Consider the following 21,347-nt stretch of genomic DNA (forward strand, 5'->3'; position numbering starts at 1 on the left):
TCTTGTAGCTTAATAATTCATCTTTTAATTGTTGAATAATCCATTGTGTGGGTGTGGCACAGTGTACCTGTTCACCTACTGAAGGAGATTTGGATTGCTTCCAAGTTTTGGCACTTCAGAGAATAAAGCTGCTGTAAACATCCGTGTGCAGGTTTTTGTGTGGACACTAGTTTTAAGCTCTTTTGGGTAAATACAAAGGAGCACAATTACTGATCTTACAGTGAGAATGTGTGTAGTTCTGTGAGAAACTGCCAAGCTGTCTCACACAGTGCCTCCCATTTTGCATTCTGACCAAACAGTGAATGAGAGTTCAGTTGTCCCACATCCTTGCTAGCATTTGGTATTACTAGTGCTTTGGATTTTTTATATTCTACGTGATATGTAATAGTACCTTGTTTAAATTTGCAATTTCTTAGTGACATACAAAGTTGAGCATCTTTTCAGATCCTTTTTTTTCTTTTTTAAAGATTCTATTTATTTATTAACAGCACAAGCACAGGAAGAGGTAGCAGCAGGCAGCGGGAGAGGGAAAAAAGCAGGCTCCTCGCTGAGCTGGGGGCCCAGTGTGGGGTTCAGTCCCAGGACCTGAGCTAAAGGCAGATGCTTAACTGACTGGGTTTCCCAGCCACCGCTCTTTTCACATTTTTAAATTAGGTTTGATTTCTTGTTGCTACTAAGACATCTTTATATTATATTTCTTTTTTTTTTATAAATTTTTATTTTTTATAAACATATATTTTTATCCCCAGGGGTACAGGTCTGTGAATCACCAGGTTTACACACTTCACAGCACTCACCAAAGCACATACCCTCCCCAATGTCCATAGTCCCACCCCCTTCTCCCTAACCCCCTCCCCCCAGCAACCCTCAGTTTGTTTTGTGAGATTAAGAGTCACTTATGGTTTGTCTCCCTCCCAATCCCATCTTGTTTCATTGATTCTTCTCCTACCCACTTAAGCCCCCATGTTGCATCACCACTTCCTCATATCAGGGAGATCATATGATAGTTGTCTTTCTCTGCTTGACTTATTTCGCTAAGCATGATACGCTCTAGTTCCATCCATGTTGTCGCAAATGGCAAGATTTCATTTCTTTTGATGGCTGCATAGTATTCCATTGTGTATATATACCACATCTTCTTGATCCATTCATCTGTTGATGGCCATCTAGGTTCTTTCCATAGTTTGGCTATTGTGGACATTGCTGCTATAAACATTCGGGTGCACGTGCCCCTTTGGATCACTACGTTTGTATCTTTAGGGTAAATACCCAATAGTGCAATTGCTGGGTCATACGGCAGTTCTATTTTCAACATTTTGAGGAACCTCCATACTGTTTTCCAGAGTGGCTGCACCAGCTTGCATTCCCACCAACAGTGTAGGAGGGTTCCCCTTTCTCCGCATCCTCGCCAGCATCTGTCATTTCCTGACTTGTTGATTTTAGCCATTCTGACTGGTGTGAGGTGATATCTCATTGTGGTTTTGATTTGTATTTCCCTGATGCCGAGTGATATGGAGCACTTTTTCATGTGTCTGTTGGCCATCTGGATGTCTTCTTTGCAGAAATGTCTGTTCATGTCCTCTGCCCATTTCTTGATTGGATTATTTATTCTTTGGGTGTTGAGTTTGCTAAGTTCTTTATAGATTCTGGACACTAGTCCTTTATCTGATATGTTGTTTGCAAATATCTTCTCCCATTCTGTCAGTTGTCTTTTGATTTTGTTAACTGTTTCCTTTGCTGTGCAAAAGCTTTTGATCTTGATGAAATCCCAATAGTTCATTTTTGCCCTTGCTTCCCTTGCCTTTTGCGTTGTTCCTAGGAAGATGTTGCTGCGGCAGAGGTCGAAGAGGTTGCTGCCCGTGTTCTCCTCAAGGATTTTGATGGATTCCTTTCGCACATTGAGGTCCTTCATCCATTTTGAGTCTATTTTTGTGTGTGGTGTAAGGAAATGGTCCAATTTCATTTTTCTGCATGTGGCTGTCCAATTTTCCCAGCACCATTTATTGAAGAGGCTGTCTTTTTTCCATTGGACATTCTTTCCTGCTTTGTCGAAGATTAGTTGACCATAGATTTGAGGGTCTATTTCTGGGCTCTCTATTCTGTTCCATTGATCTATGTGTCTGTTTTTGTGCCAGTACCATGCTGTCTTGATGATGACAGCTTTGTAATAGAGCTTGAAATCCGGAATTGTGATGCCACCAACGTTGGCTTTCTTTTTCAATATCCCTTTGGCTATTCGAGGTCTTTTCTGGTTCCATATAAATTTTAGCATTATTTGTTCCATTTCTTTGAAAAAGATGGATGGTACTTTGATAGGAATTGCATTAAATGTGTAGATTGCTTTAGGTAGCATAGACATTTTCACAATATTTATTCTTCCAATCCAGGAGCATGGAACATTTTTCCATTTCTTTGTGTCTTCCTCAATTTCTTTCATGAGTACTTTATAGTTTTCTGAGTATAGATTCTGTGTCTCTTTGGTTAGGTTTATTCCTAGGTATCTTATGGTTTTGGATGCAATTGTAAATGGGATTGACTCCTTAATATCTCTTTCTTCTGTCTTGCTGTTGGTGTAAAGAAATGCAACTGATTTCTGTGCATTGATTTTATATCCTGACACTTTACTGAATTCCTGTATAAGTTCTAGCAGTTTTGGAGTGGAGTCTTTTGGGTTTTCCACATAGAGTATCATATCATCTGCGAAGAGTGATAATTTGACTTCTTCTTTGCCGATTTGGATGCCTTTAATTTCCTTTTGTTGTCTGATTGCTGAGGCTAGGACCTCTAGTACTATGTTGAATAGCAGTGGTGATAATGGACATCCCTGCCGTGTTCCTGACCTTAGCGGAAAAGCTTTCAGTTTTTCTCCATTGAGAATGATATTTGCGGTGGGTTTTTCATAGATGGCTTTGATGATATTGAGGTATGTGCCCTCTATCCCTACACTTTGAAGAGTTTTGATCAGGAAGGGATGCTGTACTTTGTCAAATGCTTTTTCAGCATCTATTGAGAGTATCATATGGTTCTGGTTCTTTCTTTTATTGATGTGTTGTATCACATTGACTGATTTGCGGATGTTGAACCAACCTTGCAGCCCTGGAATAAATCCCACTTGGTCGTGGTGAATGATCTTTTTAATGTACTGTTGAATCCTATTGGCTAGTATTTTGTTGAGTATTTTCGCATCTGTGTTCATCAAGGATATCGGTCTATAGCTCTCTTTTTTGGTGGGATCCTTGTCTGGTTTTGGGATCAAGGTGATGCTGGCCTCATAAAATGAGTTTGGAAGTTTTCCTTCCATTTCTATTTTTTGGAACAGTTTCAGGAGAATAGGAATTAGTTCTTCTTTATATTATATTTCTTATTTTAAGTCCTTTACCATGGATGTGTTTTGCAGATATTTACTCTGTGACTGGTCTTTTCATTCTCTCTCTCTATTTTTTTTTTAAGATTTTATTTATTTATTTGTCAGAGAGCGAGCGAGCGAGAGCGAGCACAGGCAGTCAGAGTGTAAGGCAGAGTCAGAGGGAGAAGCAGGCTCCCTGCGGAGCAAGGATCCCGATGTGGGACTCGATCCCAGGACTCTGGGATCATGACCTGAGCCGAAGGCAGCTGCTTAACCAACTGAGCCACCCAGGTGTCCCGTCTTTTCATTCTCTTAACAGTGTCTTACAGAGAAGTTTAATTTTAGCAAAGTCCCTCTCATCAATTTTTTCTTTCGTAGATCATGCTTTTGGTTTTATATCTGAAAAATCATTGCCAAATCCAAGGATCCCTACATTTTTTGTTCTGTCATCTTTAAGAAGTTTTGCATTTTACGTTTAGGTTTTGTGAAAGGTGTGAAAAGTTTGTTTTTATTCTTTTCATTTGTTTGTTTTTTCTTATCAATGTGCCATTGTTCGGTTCCATTTGTTGAAGACTGTCCTTGCCATTGAGTTGCCTTTGCCTGTGTGTGTGGATGTTTTTCTGGGCTCTCCACTCTGTTCCAAGCACCTGTCTCTTTTGCCAGGCACCTTCTGTCTTAATCACTATAGCTTGAATAGTAAGTCTAGAGATGGGTGGTGGCAATCCTCAATTTCCTTTTTTTCCCCGCTCTTTAATATTTTGTTGACTACTCTGGGACTCTTGGTTTTCCAGTTTTCCATCCAAATTTTAGAGTCAACATGTTGGTATCCACAGAATAACTTCCTGGCATTTTGATTGGGATTGCATTGAGTCTGTCGATCAGTTTGGGAAGAACTGACCTCTTAACAGTATTGAGTGTTCTTCCTCAAGATTATGGACTTTCTTTCCACTTCACATCTTACCTTGCTTGTTGTCTTTCATCAGAATTTTATACTTTTTCTCACATAGGTCTTGTGCATATTTCATTAGATTTGCACCTAAGTATTAATTTTTTTTTGGTATGCTAATGTAAATGGTCTTGTGTTTTTAACTTCAAATTCCACTTGTACATTGCTGGTATATACGAAAGCAATTGACTTTTTAAATTTTTTAATTAAAATTCAATCTCGTTAACATAGAGTGTAATTTTAGTTTCATGGTTAGAATTTCGTGATTCATTGGTTGCATACAACACCCAGAGCTCATCGCAACAAGTGCCCTCTTTAATACCCCTCACCCAGTTACCCCAACTTTCCCCTCTCCAGTAACCCTCAGTTTGTTTCCTGTAGTTAACTTTCTTGTGATTTGCCTCCCTGTCTGTTTCTATTTTTCCTTCTCTTCTCCTATATTCATCTGTTGTTTCTTAAGTTCCACATGTGACTGAAACTATATGGTATTTGTGTTCCTCTAGTTCCATCCATTTCCTTCCAAATGGCAAGATTTTGTTCTTTTTGATGGCTGAGTAATGTGTGTGTGTGTGTACACCACATCTTTTTTATCCATTCATCTGTTGATGGACATCTGGGCTCTTATAGTTTGACTATAAACATTGGGGTGCTTTTGCCCCTTCAAATCACTTTGTGTACTTTGGATAAACATCTAATAGGGCAATTGCTAAGTCGTTTGGTTGTTACATTTTTAACTTTTTGAGGAGCATCCATACTGTTTTCCAGAGTTGCGTTCCCACCAACAGTGTAGGAGGATTCCCCTTTCTTCACATCCTTGCCAACATCTGTTGTTTCCTGACTTGTTAATTTTAGCCATTTTGACTGATGTAAGGTGGTGTCTCATTGTGGTTTTATTTATTTATTTATTTATTTGACAGAAAGAAATCACAGGTAGATGGAGAGGCAGGCAGAGAGAGAGAGAGAGGGAAGCAGGCTCCCTGCCGAGCAGAGAGCCCGATGCGGGACTCGATCCCAGGACCCTGAGATCATAACCCGAGCTGAAGGCAGCGGCCTAACCCACTGAGCCACCCAGGCGCCCCTCATTGTGGTTTTGATTTGTATTTCCCTGATGCTGAGTGATGTGGAGCCCTTTTTCATGTGTCTGTTGGCCATTTGGATGTCTTCTTTGGTCTGTTCATATCTTCTGTCCATTTCTTGACTGGATTTTTTTGTTTTTTGGATGTTGAGTTTAATAAATTCTTTATAAATTTTGAATACTGGCCCTTTGTCTGATACATCATTGGAAAGCAATTGACTTCTGTATTTTAACTGTGTATCATGCAATCTTGCTATAATCACTTGACTAGTTTCAGGAGGGTGTGGGTGTGGGGTGGGAAGTCTTTGTAATTTCTGTAGACAGTCATGTCATCTGTGAACAAAGTTTTATTCTTTCCCAGGTTGTATACCTTTTGTTTCCTTTTCTTACCTTATTTCATTAGTTTGGCCTTCCAGTATAGTATTGAATAGTAGTAGTAGGAGGGACATCCTTGCCTTGATTCCCTGTCTTCTATTTTCTCAGTATTAATATCATGTTAGCTGTGGATTTTTGGAGACATTCTTATCAAGTTGAGGAAGTCCTCCTATTCCTAGTTCCCTGAGGGTTAATAATGAAGAGGTGTGGATTTTGTTAAATGCTTTTTTTCCTCCCTTCATTGATATGATCATGTGATTTTTTTTCTGTTGATATGATGGATCACATTGATTTTCTAATGTTGAACATTTTCTAACGTTGCATACCTGGAATAAATCCTACATGATCCTGGTGTATAATTTTTTAATATAGTGTTTGCTTTTATTTGCTAATTTTTGTTGAAGATTTTTGTGTCTGTGTTCATGAGAGATACTAGTTTGTAGTTTCTTTTCTTGTAGTATTGGTTTTGGTGTCAGGGTAATAATGATCTCCTTGAATGATTTAGAAAGTATTCCGTGTAGTTTTACTTTCTGGAAGAGATTTTAGAGAATTGTGTAGTATTCCATAAATGTTTGGTTGAATTTACAGTGATTGAGATTGTTAGCAGTGGCCCTCCCTTCTTTCATCTGATATTAGTAATTTATGTCTTCTACCTTTTTTTCTTTGTTTGCCTGGCTAAGGGTGTATCTGTTTTATTGATGTTTTAAAAGAAACAGACTTGGGGTTTATTGATTTAAAAAAAAAATTCCTGGTTTTAATTACATTGATTTCTGCTCTAATTTTTATTTTTTTCTACTTCCTTTAGGGTTTATTTTTTATGATTTTATTTGACACAGAGAGAGTCAGTGAGAGAGGGAATACAGACAGGAGGAATCAGAGAGGGAGAAGCAGCCTCCCTGAGCAGGAAGCTCTGATGCAGGGCTCTGTCCCAGGACCCTAGGACCATGTCCTGAGCCAAAGGCAGATGATTAACCAACTGAACCACCCAGGAGCCCCTCCTTACCTTAGATTTGATATTTGTCATTGTTGCCTAAAATGGAAGCTTAGATTATTAACTTTAATCTTTTTTTTTCTAATATTTGCATTCAGTACTGTATTTTCCCTTTAAGCAGCATTCCACACATTTTGCTACATTGTATTTTGTTGAGACTGGTCTCCTGTCATTTAGAAGTGTGTCATTTAATCTCCATGTATTTTGGACTTTTTCAGCTATCTTCTGTTACTGATTTTTAATACCATTGCGGTCTGAGAACATACTTGGTATAATTTTTAGTTTTAAAAATTTGTTGTGTTTTGTGGCCCAGAATTATTCTGTCTTGATGAGCTTAAGAATGTGTGTTGCACTATTACTGGGCGAAATTGTCTGTGTACGTCTATTGTATGGTAATTGATGGTGGTGTTGAGTGTGCCATGTCTGGACTGAATGTCCACATCTGTCAGATCCTTGTTGCCCTGCTGCTGGATCGGCCCAATACTGATGGAGAAGTGTTGAAGTCACCAGCTGAGAAAATGGAATTGTTTATTTCTCCCTACAGTTCTGTTAGGTTGTGTCTCACCTGTGTTGATCAGGCACACATACGTTAAGGATAATTGTGTCTTCTTGGTCAGTCGATTTCTTTATCATTATGTAATGCTGCTCTTTATGCCGGATAGTTTTCCTTCTCTGAAATCTGCTTTGTCTGAAATTCATGTAGCTACTCCATTGTTCCTGTGATTAGTGTTACTTTGGATTTTTTTTAATGTATTCTAGCATTTAACTTGTTGATATTTAAGTTGTTTCATTTTTCATCAAAATATAATTCACAAAGCATAATAGTTGCCATTTGAAAGTGTACTCTTCTCTGGTTTTTAGTATATTTACTGTGTATATGGTACATACGTCACTTCTGTCTAATTCCAGAATGCTTCCATCACCCGAAAAATAAACCTCTTGGTTCCAATTCTCCCCTCCCCTTATTCCCTGGCAATCATGAATCTACTTTCTGTTTTTATGGATTTGCCTTTTCTGGAACATCTCCTATCAGTGGAATTGTATAACACGTGACCTTTTGTGTCTGGCTTCCTTTAACCTGAGAGTAGAATGTTTTCAGACTTCACTCGTGTTGTAGCATGTAACAGTTTATTCCTTTTTGTGGTTGTGTAAGAGGCTCTTTCACCTTTTATGTATCCATTCATCAGTTGATGGACGTTGGGTATATACTCATTTGGCTGTTACGAGCAGCGCTGCTGTGCACATTCATGTACAGGTTGTGGCAGGAACATCTGTTGTCAGTTCTGTCGGTGTCATACCCCTAGACGTAGAACTGCTGGGTAATTGTACGTGTGTAACTTCTTGAGGAGCTACCGAGCTGTTTGCTGCCTTAGCCACACTATTTTACATTCTCACCGACAATACAGGAGGGTTCCAGCTTCTCCGCCTTCTTGCCAGCACTTTTCTTCTTCTTTTTTTTTCTTTTTCTTTTTCTTATTTTACCATAGTTGTCCTAGTGGGTGTGACGTGGCATCTGCATGTGCTTTTGATTCGCATTTCCCCAATGACTAAGGATGTCGAACATCCCGACATGTGCTCTTGACCGTCTGTGTATCATCTTTGGAGAAATGTCTATTCAAAAGTCTTTGGCTTGTTTTTAAATTAGGTTATTTGTCTTTTTGTTGTTGAGTTCTAAGAGTATATTTGCATATTCTGGTTATTAGGTCCTTGTCAGACAAATGATTTGCAGATACTCTCTCCCATTCTGTGGGTTGTCTTTTCACGTTCTCCGTAGTGTCCTTTGACACACGAAAGTTTTTATTTTGAACAAGTTCAGCTTATCTAATATTTCTTATTGCTTTGTGTATCATGTCTAAAAAAGCTTTGCCCGATCCCAAGTCATACAGATTTTCACCTGTTTTCTCTGAGTGTTACAGTTTTTACTCTTACATTTAAATCTTTGATCCATTTTGAGTTATATTTTTGTGTATGTGTGACGTTGCTGTTCCAAGTTCATCCTTTTGCATGTAGATATTCATTTGTCCCAGTAGTAGGCACTCAAAAAGACTGTTTTTCCCCCCATTAAATGGTCTTGGCATCCTTGTGAAAAATCAGTTGACCATAAATGTATGGGTTGTAAATACTTTCTTTTTGAATACTTGGGAAATCTACACTATAAAGTAAAACCATTCCTAAAGTAGTAAAACCATTCTTGGTTAAGTGAAATGGGTCTCTATTATGGCACTGTGAGTTTGGGTTTGCTTTTCACAGCAAACGCTGCCTAACCCAGTATTCACAGATGTTCTGAGTTATTTAGTCATGTGTTATGCAACTTTTGTTTATCTGAGAACAAATGCATAAATGGTGAGTTGAGTACTAATATTACCTAATAGCATTTGTTCACTGAGGCTAAGTTATATGAATTATTTATTTATTTAAGATTTTATTTGAGAGTGAGAGAGTGCGGGAGCAGGAGGAAGGGACAGAGGGAGAAGCAGGCTCCTTGCTCAGCAGAGCGCCTGATGTGGAACTCAAACCCAAGAGACTGGGATCATGACCTGAGCCAAAGGCAGATGCTTAACCAACTGAGCCACATAGGCACCCCAGTTATACAATTTAGAATGCCATCATGAAGTTCAAGAACTTCAACAATGTGTAACTGAGGCAGGGAAAGTGATCGACCTAAAGGTATACAGTTGGTGAGTAGGATGGCCAGGATTATGAACCGAGACCCCCTCCCGTGATGTACTACATAACTATGATGTAAGGTCTGAGATGGTCTCAGGAGAGAAAGGTCCAGGCTAATTTGGTCACCAGTGTAAGAAGCAGGTGGCTTTCTGTAGATGACTGTGAAATTACGGTTTGGTATGAAGTCCTTCTCTTCGACACTAGCAGGGTCAGTCTTTGGTTGATTAACTAAGAAAGTCAGTTTAAACAAGTACTCTTAGGGAATGGTATATACAGTTTTTAGCATTTTATTTGGAAAAAATATATGTACATTTATTCTCCATTGAAACAGTGCCAGGTCTTTTCTTTGGAAACTGGCCTGCAGATTAGATTTCTGAGTTATCACAGCACTTGGGTCGCTCAATAGGTTAGGCATCTACCTTCGGTTCAGGTCATGACCTCAGGGTCCTGGGATAGAGTCCCGCATTGGGCTCCCTGTTCAGCAGGGAATCTCCTTCTCCCATTGCCCCTTTCCCTGCTCATACTGTCTGTCTGTGTCTCAAATAAATAAAAAGAATCTTTTTTAAAAAAGCTTTCTATGTTGTCTTTTTTTGCATTCAGTTTCAGTTTCTTTAACTGAATTGAGTGAGAATCCTGTGATCACTCCCTCCCTGCCTGGCATGTGGTCATCTCACCCATACCTAACTTAGCAAAAATTTTCTTATTGATTTCTTTGTATCAAATCTTTCCAAAGTAGCTGTGTTAGTTTTCAAAAGAACAGTGATTTTTTTTGCAGTCATATTTTGTTGGTTTACATAGTGTTTAATGAAGCTATATAATTACGAAGTAAGTGTAGGTGTCCTTAACTAGTTTGGGAATCATCACATTTGATTCTTGCTGACTAAACAGGTCATGGAGTAGCAGAGTCACAGGGGAAGTAGATAGTAATTTATTGCCTCTAAGCATATAAGCCTACCGGGGTATCACAGTATTGTAAAGGGGAAACACAGGATAGCTAATCCTGTGAGACCAATACTTGGAAATAGGTTATGAAAGATTTGGAACATCTGTTCAATGGGACACTCAGCATGCACATAAAATATTAATAGAAATGTATGTGTTTTACGTAAAGACATTCAAGTTATATTTTTAGATGGGAAATTTTTTTTTATAGAATGGTTTTTTGTTTTTTATTTTTTAATTTTTTTAAGATTTTATTTATTTATTTGACAGAGAGAGAGAGAGGTCAGGCAGAGAGAGGGGGAAAAGTAGGGGAAAAGTAGGCTCCCGGCGGAGCAGAGAGCCTGATGTGAGGCTTAATCTCAGGGCCCTGAGATATGACCTGAGCCGAAGGCAGAGGCTTAACCCACTGAGCCACCCAGGTGCCCGTAGATGGGAAATAGTTTAGAAGAGCATGAATATTTGTGTGTGTGTGTATGTTTACACACATACATAGAGAAGGTCTGGGATTTCCATTCAAGATGGTGGCATAGGAGGATCTTGAACTCATCTCTTCTATGAAATACACACTGAATCTATAGCTCCATATGGAAAAATTTCCTGTGGAAAAAACCCTACAACTAGCTGAGTGACTCCTACACATTAGGTGAGTAAGGAAAAAAACCTATGTTGAATTAAGAATCACTCTTGCCATAAACCCCACCCCTGGTACAGCGACCTGGGATTGAGAGGGTACTCACAACCCCAGGCTTCTCCCTGAGGAGTAAAGGCTTTGAGCCCCACTTCTGGCACCCCAACTTTCAAGATGTACATCTAAGAGACAAGACTCCAAAACATCCAGCTTTGAAAGCCATCAGAGCTTGCACCCATGAGACCCACAAGGCTATAGCAAACTGAGAAAGAGTTCTTAAAGCAGTCGCGGGAGTAGACTGACCCACCCTGGAACTCAGCACAGAAGCAGCAGACTGAAATGCGTTCAGATTTCTGTGAAAGAGGCCCATTTGCTTATCTTAAAGCCCTGAGGGGCAGGCATCTCATTTAACATGGATCTAGGAGCCTAGTAAGGTATTCTCCAAAGATGGAGCTGATGGGTACCATCTTTGCGCTGTCCCTCTGCCTCGCTTCTGCTTTCTGGTATCTCCTGGAAAGGAGCTTGAATGCTCGTATGATGCCCCGAGGTTTGCAGTTGCTACCCAGGGTATACCTCTAGATCACCTGGCTCTAGCGGCCAGCAAGACTCATACTCACAGTAGTGAGTATTACAGTATTTACAACAACCAAGACTTGGAAATAACTAAAGTGTCCACCAACGGGGTGAATGGATAAAGAAAATGTGTGTGTATACGATGGAATATTACTCAACCATAAAAAGAAGGAAGTCTTGCCATTTGCAGCAACATGGATGGACCTTGAGGATATTGTGCTGAGTGAAATAAGTCAGACAGAGAAAGAGAAATACTGTATGATCTCCCTCACATGTGGAATCTAAAAAACAAAACAAAATGAAGTCATAGAGAACAGATTGGTGGTTGCCAGAGGTGAGGTTGTGGAGGAAATAGATGAGGGGTCCAGTGTTATAAACTTCCAGTTAATAATATAAGCCCTGGGGATGTAATGTACATCATAGTGACTGTAGTAAATAATACTGTGTATTATTGTATATTTATTTTATTATTTTTTATTAGAAATATGTATTATTAGCCCCAGGGTTACAGGTCTGTGGATTGTCAGGCTTACACACTTCCCAGCACTCATCATAGTACATACCTTCCCCAATGTCCACAACCCCACCACGCTCTCCCTACACCCCTCCCCCCAGCAACCCTCAGTTTGTTTTGTGAGATTAAGAGTCTCTTATGGTTTGTCTCCCTCCCAATCCAATCTTTTTTTTTTAAAGATTTTATTTATTTATTGGACAGACAGATCACAAGTAGGCAGAGAGGCAGGCAGAGAGAGAGGAGGAAGCAGGCTCCCCGCTGAGCAGAGAGCCCGATGTGGGGCTCGATCCCAGGGCCCTGGGATCATGACCTGAGCCGAAGGCAGAGGCTTTAACCCACTGATACACCCAGGTGCCCCCCTCCCAATCCAATCTTGTTTCATTTTTTTTCCTTCCCTACCCCCACACCCCCCACTTTGCCTCTCAAATTCCTCATATCAGGGAGATGGTATGATAATTGTCTTTCTCTGATTATTTCACTCAGCATACTCTCTAGTTCCATCCACATCACTGCACATGGCAAGATTTCATTTCTTTTGATGGCTGCATAGTATATTATATATATATATATATATATATATATATATATATATATATGTATATTTTAAGATTTTATTTATTTATTTGACAGAGATCACAAGTAGGAAGAGAGGCAGGCAGAGAGAGAGGAGGAAACAGGCTCCCTGCTGAGGAGAGAACCTGATGTGGGGCTCGATCCCAGGACCCTGGAATCATGACCTGAGCCGAAGGCAGAGGCATTAACTCACTGAGATACCCAGGTGCCCTATATTATTATATATTTAAAGTTGCTAAAGCTTAAGAGTTCTTAGCACAAGAAAAAAATGTGTATGTTTGGTGATGGATGTTAACTAGTCTTAGGGTGATCATTTCACAACAGATAAAAATATGGAATTTTTATGTTGTACGCCTGAAACTAACATGTGTCCATTATATGTCAGTTTCTTTAAAAAGTAATTGATATTTATTTTTTTAAAAATTATTTACTTATTTGACAGAGATCACAAGTAGGCAGAGAGGCAGGCAGAGAGAGAGACAGGGAAGCAGGCTCTCTGCTGAGCAGAAAGCCCAATGCGGGGTTTGAACCCATAACCCTGGGATCACGACCTGAGCTAAAGACAGAGGCCTTAACCCACTGAACCAGCCAGGCACCCCAAAAGTAATTTATATTTTAAAGAGAAAGACTAGGGCACCTGGGTGGCTCAGTCAGTTAAGCGTCTGCCTTCGGTTGAGGTCTTGATTTCAGGGTCTTGGAATGAACCCTGGCATCAGGCTCCCAGCTCAGCAGAGAGCCGGCTTCTCCCTCTGCCCCTTCTCCCACTTGTTCTCTCAGTCTCTCTCTCTCAAATAAATAAAATCTTAAAAAAAAAAGTAAAGAGAAAGACCAAAACAAAGTCTGGAAGAATGTGAATCGCTGTGTTAAATAGTGAAGAAAAATAAACATTAACAGTGCTTAACTGCAGAGCATTAGAGAGTGGGTGATTTTTTTTTTCTCTCTTACATAAGTATTTCTTGGTTGGTTGAAAGTTTGACAGTGAACATTTGTTACTTTTAAAATTAAGAAGAAAAAGCTGTTTCTATTTTAAGAAGAGCCTCTTTGAAATGTATAATTAAAAGAAATAAAATACCTGTAGAGTTAGGCAACAGGAGAGAATGGTCTTGGTGAGGGGCCCCCTTTCCCATAATCTTAGGAAGTGAGCAGACCCCCTGATGTCCCTGTGTGTGTTCCCATGCAGTAATACGGCCTCTTATTCTTTCTCTGATCTTATTTTTCTATGTAAAATGTGGTATCATTGCAATCATTTTTTTCTTTCTGGTTTGATTTTCAGGAAGATTTTGACGTCGATCACTTTGTGTCTGACTATAGGAAGCATGTCCAGCTGGAGGAACTAAGAGGAGATCTGGAACTCTACTATAAACATCTTAAAATAGCCATGGTCGAGCTCATCAATAAGGATTATGCAGATTTTGTCAACCTTTCCACAAACTTGGTAAACCTGAAATTCACAAGTCCTACAAACACACACACACACACACACACACACACACACACACACACACACACACACACACACTTTCTCTCTCCTTCATATTTATTAAAAGGGCAGAGTTTTTAGAAACCTTTCAGTTGATTACCCCACCAACCCCACCAGAAACTTGAAGAAATTACCAATTTCATTAATAAAAGAACTAAACTTTTGGGAATACATTTTTTTGTTTGTTTTAGTTTTTATTCATTTATGGTTGCTCTAGTTAGATTATGTTTCAAATTCATTAGTCAACAGTGAAAAGTAAAGGATGATAATACCCAAGGGGTTGTTTTATTAGTTGCTAAGTGATTACCCTGAAGTCTTCCTTGATTTAGACTAATTTTTAGGAGCAAATGTCCACCACTCTTACAATGTTTAATTTACTCCCAGGTATATGTTAGCCAGAGCTAGGTTGAGGGAACATTGGCCAATATTGATATTTTAAAAGTTTGGTTTTATAACAATATAAGAATGATTTGCAGTGAGCTTATCAATTGTTTGTAAAAGCCTTTTAGAAATGTTGAATTTTGTTACTTGGCAGAAAAGTCTCCTTGTTGATGCTTCATTTTGTTTTAAATCTGTTTGTGCAGAGAAGCACAGAAAGTTGCAGCTCCGTGGGAATTTCAAGAAGCATTAAAATTAATGGTGCACATTTGCTTTTGGGAAATATACCACTAAGATAAATATCCCAATAGGATTAAAAACCTAGAAAATTTTACTTCTGTTTAATTTCTATTTTTCTCAAGGCTTATAATAATGTTTAAGAGAGACGTAGCCCGTCTCTCAGCCCGATACTCAGCTGGCTGAGTATCATCAGTTACAGACAGAGAAGTGTTCACCTTCTCTGAAAATTTTTCACATTCATTTAAAATGTCATCTAAAGGCAAATTGTTCTTAAGGAAACTTTCATTTCTCATGACTTCCCTTATTTTTATAGTTTCATGTATTTCAACAGATTTTTTTCATATACTATGAACAACATTAATGGCCAAATAACACTTCTGTTGTTTAGCTAGTTATTTAGCAAAATACGGTTGTGCCAAAAAACATAATTTAAATCTGGTACTGCTTTGATTGTTAAATAGATACGTCACTATTACTCCTTATCGTGATGTGTTTGTGCCAACCTGGTTTTGCCTTTAGGTTGGCATGGACAAAGCCCTCAATCAACTTTCTGTGCCTTTGGGACAGTTACGAGAAGTTCTGGTAAGTCCCAAATTAATGAAAACAGTCTGCTGTGATGCCTGTTGTCCTCGTCGGCTTTTCTCTAAGAATTCTTTTCATCTGTTAGTTTGGTGGTACTGGTGGTTGTATTTTAACGGTTCATGATTATAATATTCACCTTCAGAAGAGTTGTAAATGATTTTGTTTTTGCATATGCTAAAAACCTAAAAAAACATGTTCGATTTGAAGAAGACATATTCTCAGATTAGACAACCTTAAAATGTCAGGGGAGAGGAAGCATATTTCCAAATTCAACGTATTAATGCCCCTTTGGTCATATGTAAGTGGTTTCTAACTTACGAATGACTTGTATTTTAACAGTTTGTAATCTTGTAAATATCCCCCCCTGCCCACGTAATCTACATGTGGTTAGGTTCCTGGGCTGATCTACAAAAACTGTGTAATCCCTAATGGAACTGAAGGATAATATAAATAAAATGTAATACTTAATAAATGTTACATTTGCATGTTCTCTCAGAAAAATCTCTGTTGTGGGAATGGGACTCCCGACCTCTAAACCATTGGGAATAGGAACTCCACCTGGGTGAACAGTGGAGGGGGAGTTGTGGCATCACTTCTAACAGAAAACTGTGCTGCCCTGTCTCCCCCCCCCCCCCCGTCTGTGTTTGGTGCCCTGACTTCCGGCCTCTGTCCGTTCTGATGCCCTGTCATAAACTTGTCATAAACGACACCATCCTTCCTTGTGTGTCTCCTCTAGCTTGAGTGGCCTCGTGCATCCCTCCCCTAAGACAGTGCCTGCATCCTAGAGAGAATATAAGGAGAACATAATTTAAGGGAGGACACAGTACATGGTTAGAACCAAGAAAAATGCAGAGTAACGGAAATATCAGTGCTGAGAAGCCTAGGGGAGGGGCAGGCAGGAAAGAGTTCGTGAAAGAGGTAAAAATCTTGAGTTGTGCCTTGAGGTAGCCAATACTTTCCATGGTTTATGTCTCATTTGAATTTTACAAAATCTTGTTAAAGGTACTTTTCCTTGCAATGGAAGGAATTTTCTTGGTCCGCTGTTGGATTCCACACCAGCCGCTGTGGGGCTCTCCCACTGCCTCCTTGGTGTGCCTCTTCCTCCCAGGGCCTCATAGTGGTGTTGTTTCCCAAGCCTAGCCTTCCTTTGGCCTCCCACTCTTCTCTCGAACCCCTCCCCGGAGGCAGATTTGCTCTACTCACACAGGTTCCCGTCCTGCCTCACCCCCTGCCATCACCGTATCCCCTCCCTTTTCCATGGCCTGTCTTTATGGCCACTTTGGTCCTGCTCAGCCACAGGCCTGACCTGCCTTTGTGGTCCCAACTCTGAAGCTGTTCTGTGAGATTCTCAGACCACTGAGGGATACGACTATATCTGTCTTCATTGTATCCCTGTGAGGTGCCACAATACTGACATCCAGGAGGTGTTTCATAATGTTGATGGAGTGAATTAATTCACCTTCCTGTGGAATTTTTGTGATATGCCTACTTCATTCTAGTTGTTTCTGTTAACCTTTGTTTTGGCCCTAATTCCTAATTATCTCTTTATTCATTAGCTTCTGGACATGTTTCTCCACCTCTGCGTTCTGCCTTTTTCTGGTCTTCTGTTCTTCATTCTTGATTCCTGGTATTTCCATACCCACATTTCATCATCATGCATCAGTGCTTTGACATTCTCCCGTTCTCCAAAATATGAAGAATCTAAAGACCTCATCTCAGTGAAGTTGGCCCTCCATTCCTATTTCTGCTTCTCTCCAGAAGGAAGCCTGCAGTGCACATGGCTGTGTGCCTGTCTGCCCCTGCCCCTGAGTGTGTCTGCACTTATATCTGCTCCCCATCCCCTCCCCACCTCGGCAGCTGTGTACACATGGCTTTCAGAGTCCGATTCGAGCCCCGTCACATTTCCAGACTCTCCTGTACTTTGCTTCATATTATCTGTTCTCCATTCTAAGCCCCCTCATCCCCATAACTTTCACTGTATATGTGTCATTCTTCTTCTGGCCATGCGACCCTGCCTTCGTGTCATTATGCCCCCAGATCATGAGTCCCCTCAACAGTAACTGTGTCTGGTATATATATATTTTTTTTGTCAATACCTGCATAGTACTGGTGCACAGGTATTAAGTTCTCTGGAATTGAATGAGATGTAGGAACTTGATAATGTGACAAAACAATGTCTGTAATACGTTTTCTTTATTATTCTTTTAAAGAGTCTCAGGTCATCTGTCAGTTAAGGAATTCGGGCAGTAGATGAACGAATGTGTAAACAAGAGGACATAAGGAAGAAAAACGTACCCTCCAGTAGTTTTCTTATGCTGCATGCCAGTTGAAGCCTTCTCCTCTTGTCTCTGCGAACTTGTCAGCACTATTCAGCTTTTTTTCAAAGCTCTCACGCATGTGCATTTTATGCATTATGTCACCTTATCTACCTGAAATAATAAGACAGAATTTTAGAGGTACCCACACGATCTCAAGATCACCCACTTTTTCCAGAACAAGAAACAGTGATAACTGTTGTCGGTGCAGCGCTTGACAGTTAACGACTGTATAAATTGTCAGTGGCCCTGTAAAGAAAATAGGCCTATATTAGAGACTAGGGGAGAAGTGGGTTTTCCAAAGCAAACTCAGGATTCTGCCATAGGTTTGTTGTTATTTTCTGATCCTGTGTTCTTTATGTTCTGGTGTTCACTTTAATTTTTTCGATTCCCAGTAGTTAGCATGCAGTGTTGGCTTAGTTTCAGGTGTGTGAGACAGGCAACGGCTCTGTACATCTGAGGGCTCACCCCGGGAGTGTGCCCCTTAGTGCTATCTCCAGTTTCAAGTGTCCCCGATGTCATTCATGATCATAACGATGTAGGGGCACAGCGGGCATTGGGAGTCTGGGCTTCTGACTCTCGCCTGCTGCTCTGTACAATGTTTTCTATGTGTATTATTAGCATATTTGTTAAAATCTCAGTGGGGAGAAAGCCTGTTTGAGGGACCTTCTGTTTAATTCGCCTCTGGATCTCCTCACAGCTTTTATCCAAAGAATGCTTGTCATGCGCTTCCAGACAAAACAGTAAGCTTTATGAGAGCAGGGTGTATTTCTTGCTTTATTTTCTCGTGTCCCCCCTCCTCCCCCACCCCCCGTCGGAATGAATGTCGAGCTCCCAGCGGTGTTCAGTAACTATTTATTGAATGGATGACTTTGTATTTTTTGTTCTTTTAGGATGAGAGTTTTCATAATGTTCCTCAACCTCTTTGATAATATTTGTAGTGTAAAAGGTCTTTAATTATTTGGTGCTTGGGTATATAGGTATATGCACATGTAAACTGAGAGGGTCAGTATGATCGGAAGCCAAAGTTAAAACATGAATAAAGGGCCATAAGAAAACAAATGGAGGGGTGCCTGGTGGCTCAGTTGGTTAAACGTCCGACTCTTGATTTTGGCTCAGGTCATGATCTCAGGGTCATGAGATTGAGCCCTGCATTGAGCTCTGTGCTCAGCAGGATGTCTGCTCGCGATTCTCTCTCTCCCTCTGCCCCTCCCCTGCATGTGCACATGCAGTTTCTCTCTCTCTCAAATAAACAAATCTTTTTTAAAAAAATAGGAAAGAAATGCCCATAGAAAGATTCAGGATGGGGAAAAGAAGAAATAAGAGTATAGAATATGAGAAAGCAAAGTCGGGTTTTTTTTTTTTTTCTCTATAAACTTGCAATAGAATATGGAAGTATGCTTATTCTAGAACTAAGATTTGAATTCTTGAGAATTCTGTGTTTCATAGAAATATTCAAAATATAGCATGCCCTATATATTTGAAGTTAACTTTTGGGCTTATATTTTCCTGCATTTAGCATGGGAAATAAAGATGATTAAGAGTAAAGATGGTGATGTTTTTTGTTTGCTTAATTTTTATTTTTATAGATGTGTGTGTTGAGGCTTATACAAGTTATTTGATCAGTTGAAAAGATTGAAAAAATCTTAAATTCACAAAGTTCTAAAGAAACCTCTGCACTAGAAGCAAGCAGGTAAGCATTTTTTTTAACTAAGTAGCACATAAATTAATACTTCACATCCAGTCTAAGTAGGTGGGGACAGCTTAGTTAGAATTCATTTATGAACAAGAAGAAAATCCAGGTTTGTGGCTAGAATGTAGCTCCAGGAGAGTGGAGAGCATGAAATGGTGAAATCTATAACACGTTCCTATAAACCCTTTGGTTATAGACCACAGTTCCAACACGTCATTATGCTTGCAGTGGAAAAGTATATTTGGAATCACCTTCCCTGAGGACTAGCAAAGACCTGTTGATCTTTAAGGCATACCTACCATTCATCTTGGTTTTTCTCCATCTCATTTTTTTTTTCCTAGACATGCCCAGAGTATTACCATTGATGTATTTTGCACCAGCATTATATTATTATGAAACAGTATAGGACACATCCAGTTGAAATTTACAAACAGGAAAGAAAAAGCTTATGAAATAGGAAAAAGATGATGGCTCTCTTTGTTATACTGTGATTGTCTTGTTCCCTTCCTGGTGTGAATTTTCAGTCAGCCAGGGTAGATGAGTGACTCAGAAAATGAGTAGTTAGGTCCTGTCAGCACCGTGAGACGCACAGTGCTGCAGTGGGAGTAGCCTGGGCTGGTCCTGCACATGCCAGCTGGGCTGCCTGCGTCAAGGTCGCCTGGTGCCCTGCGTGCTCTGTTGTGTGAGGCTAACAGTCCCTCCCCCTGCAGGCGGAGTTAGGTTTCTAAATTTTAGGAATTAAGGTTTTAGATTTGGAAGGAACTTGAGAGACCATATGCTCCACATGTCTCATGATGGACATTAAGAACGGACACATCCCAAAGGAAGCGATTCTCTGGTCCTAGGTGTCTGCCCCCTTTCACATCAAGGCGTTCAACTAAGTGGTCAGCCTCCACTGTGCTTGTGTCTCTAGCCCGTAGCACTCGTGCTTCTGCCCCTGTTCGTCCACACTTAGCAGACAGTGTGTACACGGCCCTTCTGCAGCCCGTGTGTCTCCAGCGGCTCTGCTTCGCTGCGGCCCTTGGCAGCGCCTGCAGCCCCTCCAGCCATGTCCACGTTCGGCCCCTGGGGAGCTGGCCCTCCAGTGTTCTTCCCGTCTTTGCTGTTGCTGCTGTGCTCCTCGGATAGAAACACCTCGGTGAGCTCTGTGTCTACAATCCTGTCCCTTTGCAACACTGTCCTTGATAAACAGACATTGTGCGCTTTCTTGCTCAGAATTACCTTGGAGGACTTTTTTCTCCAGAAGAGCAGCTCTGAGCTCTAGAGTCAGGAAAGCCAGAGCAGCGTCAGCGCACGGCAAATCCATCATGCTCTGCCAGGCCCAGAAATGCTGAGATAAGGATAAATAGGAAATGCGCATGGGATCAATCAGTAGAGGTTGGGATTAGGCTTCGGCATTGGTCGTGCCGAGCGCTTGCCTTCCCTCCACACCAGTTCTGATGCTCTGGGACGGGGCACAACGTGGCAGGTCTCCAGACATTTTGGGTTTCCTTACAGTGTGTTTCCTCACTACCTGACTGCCCATCCTCAGATGTGGGATGCCTCATAGAGCCCAGCAGGGGCTTTGGGTCTTTGTTGTGTTTTGTTTTGTTTTTTTTTTTCTTTCACTGTTCAGCTTCTTTTTGAATGGGGTTGACGCTTTCTAATGTGGGGGGCAAGAGGGAAGTGTATCCAGTCCACTTGATGGCAGATGCACTGTGAGTGATTTCTCACCAGCTCCCAGAGCACCGAGCTTGCTCTTTCTCCCGTTGGGTAAATGTAAACTTGGAGTCCGCTGCTCTGAGCGATTTCCCAGGTTGCTGCTAGGCGGTCAGTTTTAGCTGATTGAGGAGACAGCAGTAGTTAGTACTGGGGAGGTACTTGGGAGGGAGAATGAGGCAGGCGGAGAAGAAGAGGGGGATGCGGGTATGAACGGTAGGACAGGGAAAGAGAGAGGAGGGGGTTAGAGAATGGGAAAAGAAGGGAGAAGAAGGGCACGAATGGGAGAGCCCGAGGAACGTGATGGAAACTTGCAGTTGTACCCACACTG

At 40.6% G+C, this 21,347-nt stretch overlaps 1 protein-coding gene across 2 annotated transcripts in view; it reads left to right on the forward strand.

Moving 5' to 3' along the window:
• The window catches only part of LOC131822052 (conserved oligomeric Golgi complex subunit 2-like), a 35,379-nt gene extending 17,666 nt beyond the window's left edge, over positions 1-17,713 (forward strand). Inside the window, exons 2-4 of one of the 2 annotated variants that reach the window (XM_059158444.1) lie at positions 13,904-14,065; positions 15,248-15,310; positions 17,521-17,713. In XM_059158444.1, coding sequence (XP_059014427.1) covers positions 13,904-14,065; positions 15,248-15,310; positions 17,521-17,544 — 249 coding nt within the window. In that variant the 3' untranslated portion in view covers positions 17,545-17,713. Of the gene's footprint in view, positions 1-13,903; positions 14,066-15,247; positions 15,588-17,520 lie in introns of those variants that run through there. The other variant, XM_059158443.1, reaches the window with a different exon arrangement.
• Positions 17,714-21,347: the final 3,634 nt, after the last annotated feature.

The sequence above is a fragment of the Mustela lutreola genome, chromosome X (genome assembly GCF_030435805.1).
Source record: "Mustela lutreola isolate mMusLut2 chromosome X, mMusLut2.pri, whole genome shotgun sequence".
Taxonomy (NCBI): Eukaryota; Metazoa; Chordata; class Mammalia; order Carnivora; family Mustelidae; genus Mustela; species Mustela lutreola.